This window comes from Euprymna scolopes, chromosome 19 (assembly GCF_053919585.1).
Source record: "Euprymna scolopes isolate OS-2025 chromosome 19, ASM5391958v1, whole genome shotgun sequence".
Classification (NCBI taxonomy): Eukaryota; Metazoa; Mollusca; class Cephalopoda; order Sepiida; family Sepiolidae; genus Euprymna; species Euprymna scolopes.
The window spans coordinates 40,085,219-40,092,501 of record NC_136500.1 but is presented as its reverse complement, the minus strand read 5'-3'; the positions used below and the strand labels follow the sequence as shown (position 1 = coordinate 40,092,501).

Here is a 7,283-nt window from a genome sequence, read left to right as displayed (position 1 = left end):
ATACGAAAAGGACACCTAAACCGGGAAACTGAGTCCCTAATAACTGCAGCACAAGATAACTCGATGTGAACCAACCACATCAAAGCAAAGATCAACAAAACACAGAAAAATAGTAAATGCAGACTCTGTGGACAAAGAGACAGAACGATAAACCATAAAGTAAGTGGGTCCAGCAAACTGGCCCAACAGGAATACAAGAACAGACAAGACCAAGTGGTAAGGGCAGTACACTTGTAATTATGCAAACAGAATCATAAAATCCTATGGGATATGGATATACAAACTGATAAATCCATCCAAGCAAGAAGACCGGATGTCGTAATAATTAACAAGAAAGAAAAATCCTATCAAATCGTAGACTTTGCTCTCCCAGGTGACCACAGGGTGAATATCAAAGAAAAGAGAAAACGGAGCAAATACACAGAGCTAGCCAAAGAGCTGAAAGGAATATGGAAGATGAAGAAAATCCAAATGATGCCTATAATAGTAGGAGAATTAGGAACAATCCCGAAAAACTTGAAAAAAAGAATGGGAGAATTTGGCATCAGAGGAATGACCGGAAAAATACAACGAACAACAATAATGAAAGCAACTGTAATATTAAAGAAACCCCTTGAATGTTGAGACTAAAACACATGAGCCACATGCGCGGGCCATACAAACTGCTGCAGAGGCAAAACATGACGCACTACATGGAACCAAGAACGTTGAAGCGGCATATCTACAAGTTCTCAAACCTCAACCCATTCTCCCATTACCACATCACCGCCTTCTCCAAAAAAAAAAGAGTGAGACCGAGTAATCAAGGATGATGGAAAGACCGAGGAGGGAGAACTGACCAAGCCCCCGCTAGACAAGTGCGAAGAGAACTGGGACCTTGGGGAGACTTATTGCCACTCAAATTCCAATGAAGACCAATGGCCGCTGAGAAATAAATGGTAAGCGGCTTTTGCGATAATTCAAAGTCATTTGCAAATGTTATCGAAAGAGGTGGAGTGTACTGGACTGTCACTCAGCTTCCAGGAAACACCACACGCTGTTATAAAGACTAGATCTTTTATGACCTGTGTGAAAGCTCCTTGAGGACAATAATAATAATAATAATAATAATAATAATAATAATAATAATAACGGTTGAAACATTAAGGATAAAATTTGAGTACAGATGCATATGAGCTACAAACGTTAACCGATTAACTACAACAGAAATAAAACTGTAAAACAAAATATAAAGAAACGCCACATGGAACAAGAAAACTCGAGCCGTATAATTGTAAGTTGACTGGTAAGTTAACCCCCATCAAAAAAGTATTGAACCCACTGACACCAGACCAAATAGTCGTGAAAGTTCGCGGAGTATGGAAAGCCCGAGAAGAGAAAGCACTAACCAGATATCCACTGGGTAATTTCGAAGACGACTGGGACCTTGTTGGTGTTTATTGCCACCAAAATGTTAGTGAAAACCAATGGTTGTTGCCAGTGAGAAATCAATGGTAAATGGTTGTTGCGATAACGTAAATTAATTTGCAAAATTTATCGAAAGAAGGTGAGAGTTCTGGAAATCTGGTGGGACTTGTTGTTTGTCAAACTCCAGGTTATTATCAAAAAAAATATTTGATGATAGTCTGTATGAAAACTCCTAGTTGGTAACAATAATAATAATAATAATAATAATAATAATAATAATAATAATAATAATAAGGTTGTCTTAAAAGTTCGTAAACACTTGCGAAAAATTGAAATTTTATACGATTTTTAATTGTTTTTTTTATTTTTATTTTTTTTGTGTGTTTTTTTTTTTTTCGTTTATATTGTTAGGGTGATGTTTACCTTTCTATTCCAGATGACAATTGACAAAATTGAGTTGCAAGTTGTGATTCGTTACTGCTGGAAGCGAGCTCTTTTAACCAGGAAAGCGGCAGAAGAGATTTTTTGCTGCCGAAAATGAAGGAACAATTTCATATGCGGCGATCTCAAAATGGTATAAGCGTTTCGATCCTAGCCTGAGTCTTGGAAATAAGCTGCGTATAGTCGGCTGTCAAAATTGGATGATGGAGACTTGTGAACCGGATTGGACATTGCGCTTTTATCGAGCACTCGAGAATTGGCCGAGGAGCTTCAAGTTGGGAAATCGACAATTGTCTGACACATGAGGCAAAGTGATTTGATTCACAAAAAGCTGCGCCAAGTTCCGCACGAACTCTCCACAGTACACGTCAACGGATGAGTTTAAATTTGCCGTCAATTCCCCAGCAATTTATCGAGCGGCCGTTTTTGGAAGCGCATTGAGATATCGGACGAGTAATTGGTCTATCTGGTCCAACACAGTCGAGACAAGCGACGGGTTTATAAAGGACAAGAAACACCGTCGGTTCCAAAGCAACATCGATTCGGCAAGAAAGTCATGGTATGCGTTTGGTTGATCTTTGAAGGAATCGTGCATTTTAAGTGTATTTCTAATGACCGTGCTATTAATGCCGAACTTTACTGTAAGCAACTGCAGTTGTCCTACGAAAAGTTGAAGCAAAGGTGCCCGGCACTGTTCAACAGAAAGCGCGTTTTCATACTGAAGGACAATGTCAAGCCACACACCGCAGTGAAGACCAAAGACAAGTTTAAAGAGCTGGACAGCATAGAGGTTCTGCCAACAGTGCTGACTGTGCTTCATCAGATTACGGCATTTTTCGCTCAATGCAACAATTTCTGATCGGCTGCCGATTCGACTCGTTTAATACAACTGAATAAGCCTGTCAAGAATTGTAAAATGGTACTTTATCCAGATCCGAAAGTTTGCAGATCGATGGCAGAAAGTATTGGAACATGATTGTTTTTATTTTGAGAATATCGTCTTTTCTTTTCTTTTTATTACTTGGCGAGTAAAATTTCAATTTTTTGTAAGTGTTTACGAACTTTAGGACAACGTAATAATAATAATAATAATAATAATAATAATAATAATAATAATAACTAGCTGGACCCGTGAAAATTTCACGTTTTCTTTTCTTTTTTTTTTCACATACACATTATCCCATCACATATCCGTACCTTGAAACATTTACATTAACCCTTTACTGCCCTGGCCGACGAATTCACCCAGTGTACTATTTTTTTTGAATAGTAAATAAAGAGTACGGTAGGTAAAATGTATGTAAATATGTATATACTAAAATCACGATATTAGTGCTCCAATTAATCTCAATAAATACATCCTCAATTATGTTTTATAAATATGTTTATTTAAAAAAAATTTCAAAAGTTTTATTTAATTTTTAGCTTATTTATCATATACTTATTATATAATGGAGACTTAGAGTGTTTAAAACATGATATTGTTAATTATAATAATAATAATGATAAGTACTCTCTTATGAGCGTGTGAACCGCTGATTATTATTCTGATGCCTTGACGCTGTGCTCGTGAAGCTGAGTGACCTCTAGTCGAGTGCCGTTACACAGTCCCTGAGTTATGGAGAGGTTTCTCAGTAGCATAATTATTGCTCCAATTTTCAAATTCAACCTATGAGGAGGCATGCCAGATTGAGTGAGAGAATTAATGAATTCCATTGGATAATTTTGTGCTTCCTCGTCATTATTGCAACTTACAGAATCAGTGCTGAGGTACGTTTTATTTTCTGTTGGCAACATTCTCAAAATTTCTTCATTAACCGCTAAGCATTGAGAATTCTTTGGAGATAGAATTACTCTTGCTTTCATCTCTTCAGCCGTAGAGTTGTCAAACACCTCCGATATCAAAGAGCCATTACATGTGCACATTTCAGGAATGTCAATAACATCTGGAGCCACTTCATCAAGAGAACTCTGGAGTGATCCATTGCCCATTTGCAGAAGCCATCTTGAAAACTCCTGTTCATTTGAATTTGCTCTCATGTTCTGTGTGAGTCTTATGTGATGAAAGCTGTGCCATAAGTCTGAGCGTTTGAGGCACACATCTAGCACAGCAGCAGGAGGAGCTCTCGGGACAACCGGAAGTACTTGTCTGAAGTCGCCTCCAAGTAAGATTACTTTACCACCAAATGCAGTTTGGGTGTTCATTATATCTTTCAAGCATTTATCAATGGCTTTCAGCGCATAGCATGGGATCATAGAAGCTTCATCAATAATGAAGACTTTAACTTGCATCAGAAAGTTTCCTTGCTCAGAGTTCGGTGGCACATGGCAGACACTTGTTTAGCTTAGGGAACCGGAAGCTTGAATATACTGTGCAAATTTTTGCCGCATTTCAGCAGTGTTGCAGCAATACCAGTCCAAGCAGAAGTGTTTGTCTTAATGTTGTTAGCGTTAAGGTATTCATATAACTTGTTGAAAAGATAGGTTTTTCCTGAACCACCGGGTGCATCCACATGAAACAATCTATTTTCTGTTTGCTCACCTTGCTCAACCACAGCATTGAATATCTGCCTCTGTTCAATATTAAGAGAAGTCACATCTATGTTAGAGTTTCCAACATCTCCTTCATGTCCAGGATGATCTCCAACTGGTTCAGGCAGACCAAACATGTTGCAATCCATGTCATTTTCCATGAATAAGGTATTCAGAAAGTGGAGAGCAACATTTTCAGCAGTTATGTTATCATATCTAAGCAGCAGATCTTCGATCATAAAATGCTTATTCTCATTCCATAAATGCAGAGCATTCACGGGCTGGTTGAAGACGCACATCATGGAAAACATGGATAATAGTTGTTGTAGCATCTGATGAGCTGCTGCTTCTGTCAAAGCTTCCTGCAATGCATTGTCATTCTCAATCAGGCGCAGTCTGATGCATGCGTCTTTGAAGGTGGCCATTTCTTGACCATCGATTGTCTTCAAATTGCTGAATGAAGTCGCTCCGGGGACATGAAGGAGCAACATCCTCAAATAAATTTTTTCTTCATTTCGAGGACTTGCAGAGTACATTCTGGTTAAAATGTTGCTGAATCTAATTCGCTGTGTCCACTTTGTTGTTTGTTTGTTGAAGACATAATGCTCAGGTACAGAACAATAGAAAAGATTTCTTGCATTCTCATCTGTTTGATTGAGTTTGAACCAAGCTGTCAATTGTGTGTCACGTTCTTCTGCTCTTGGTGCCGCCTGTCTTTGATTCCCTTCTCTATAGTAAACATGCTGCTCATCAGGCAAATGTACAGCCAAGCGATAAACAGTGTGAGATTGAGCATGCATTTTGAACTCTGACACTCTCCAAAAGCCCTCTGGAGGAGACACATATCTACATGACAAAAACTGTTTAACTTCATTGTGTTCATGTATTCCAGTGGGCTCATTATTCTCTAAAACATGTCTGATTTCCATGTTTGCACAATCGTGACCTTTATATATATATTTGAATAAATATTTTACGCTTTTCACCGAGGAACACACTTCAACATTAATATGGGCACGGTATTTTTCCAGTAGATACTTATTGTATGGGACAACGAATCTGTTGTCAACCTCATGAGTGCCAACTTGTACCTTTTCTCCATTGTTTCTCCGTCTGTACACTGGATATCCGGATACATTTGTATTCGTTTCATCAAGGAAATCTTTTGGAAATTTTTCTCACATGTTTCATCAACCATGCACACAGAATTAGGATTTGATATCCCACATGGACCATGGATCATCAATGTTCTCACGCATTCTCTCAACTCTGGGTAGTCTAATGAAGGCATTTCAGCACAAACCATCTCATCAATTTGTTCTCTTGTCCTCAGTTTGTCTTCTTCTCGCAGCATTACCAAAAGGTGGCAATGTGGTAGACCGCGCTTTTGAAATTTAATGACATAGAAATGAGCAACTGGAACACCAAATATATGTCTATCCTTGATATCAATCATAAGTTCCTTTTGGTGCATGTTATAAACTCGTGCAACTAAATCTGGCCTGTTTTGTGTTGTTTCATACGGTCCAAGGTTCTCTGTGATTTCTCGACACTTTGGGTTACACGTGTATGTCAAGAAAATATCTGGTTTTCCAAATTTGCAGACGATCGCCATGGCATCTTGATATGCGTGTTGCATGTTTCTCGGACTTCCTGTGAATGTAGAGGGCAAAATGACTGGAACACCTGCCTCTTGATGCTCATTCTGTCTTCCTAGGTGATCCATGCGACCCGAATAAAGTGCCACTCTTAATTGTGCTTGGTTATTTTGAATGAAGTTCAGACGGCATCCCTCCACCTTCACATAAGCGTCAACAATATATTGTTGCAATAATTTTTCAGCTCGATGCAAAGCACTAAAGCCATCTCTGATTGCTAGCCGGTATGAGTAAAACTCTTGCATGGTGACTTTGGTGCGAACACGAGTTTGGCGTTGTGCCACATGAGCCATTTGTATATGCCATCCCGATTCTCCATTCGGAAAGAGAAGAGGATAAACCATGGGATCAAGATGGCAATAGATGTAAGCAATCCTCTCCCTCTGTTGACCTATGGGATAAACAATGATATCACGATGGTGCACCATCATCACCAACGAATATGGCTGCAATCTCATTGCCTGATGGGTTGTTGTATGTCCTTCTGTCAGGGCCAGGGATGAAGTGCATGGTTACTTGTCTTGGTGACACGTTCTCAATCGCAGCTCTATCTTGTTCTTGTTGTTCAATATCCCTCATATTATGGTATGCTGCTGCATAAGGATTATTAATCAGTGCTTCATTTATCTTTTGAAAAACAGACACTAAACAGTTAGCATTTTCTGGAGCATTTACTCTATTGTATATGGCTTTATTGGTTTCTATGATGTACAGCTGGCCATATCTTCTCTCTTCAGGGTCATTTGCATGGAGGTTGCTTGCATAGTGGTAAGTTTGACCTTGTAAACGGAAACAATAGGGTCCACGTCCTGGAGGGGGTCTAATATTGGCACCAAAAGATGCAAAAGCAAATGCAGAATTATAGTTTCTTATATTCTGCCTGAAATTTGCACCCTCGGCATTGTTGGCAGCAAATAATAATCTTAAATTTTCGAGGTAATCTTGTAAGGGGGGTAGCATTACTTTTCCGTTATGACAGCAATTTAGTTGTTCTCTTTGGAATCTTAAGGCTCTGCAAAATTGACATCGGACATCCATGGCCCCAATGTAATATATTTGGCGTTCCATATTGTGAGCATTTCTATGACGTTGAACTCTATTTCGCTCATTTTCAAGATGATTTTGGCGCTCTTGTTGATTCATATTATTTCTTCTTACATGGTCCCTGTTTCTCATTTTTTCTAGAAATTGCTGTCTTTCTTCCATATTCATATTATTTCTTCTTACAAGGTCCCTGTTTCTCAT

At 38.8% G+C, this 7,283-nt stretch overlaps 2 protein-coding genes across 2 annotated transcripts; both read right to left on the bottom strand.

Moving 5' to 3' along the window:
- Positions 1-3,390: 3,390 nt before the first annotated feature.
- On the bottom strand, positions 3,391-4,140 carry LOC145240207 (ATP-dependent DNA helicase PIF7-like). Its single transcript, XM_080103792.1, has one exon. It carries the CDS (start codon positions 4,138-4,140, stop codon positions 3,391-3,393), a length of 750 nt encoding a protein of 249 aa, XP_079959918.1.
- A 1,222-nt stretch (positions 4,141-5,362) lies between these two features.
- LOC145240206 (uncharacterized) lies at positions 5,363-6,331 on the bottom strand. Its single transcript, XM_080103791.1, has one exon. It carries the CDS (start codon positions 6,329-6,331, stop codon positions 5,363-5,365), a length of 969 nt encoding a protein of 322 aa, XP_079959917.1.
- Positions 6,332-7,283: the final 952 nt, after the last annotated feature.

Coding starts and splice junctions, on each gene's coding strand:
- LOC145240207 (XM_080103792.1), bottom strand. CDS start 4,140: ATGCAAGTTAAAGTCTTCATTATTGATGAAGCTTCTATGATCCCATGC.
- LOC145240206 (XM_080103791.1), bottom strand. CDS start 6,331: ATGGCTCATGTGGCACAACGCCAAACTCGTGTTCGCACCAAAGTCACC.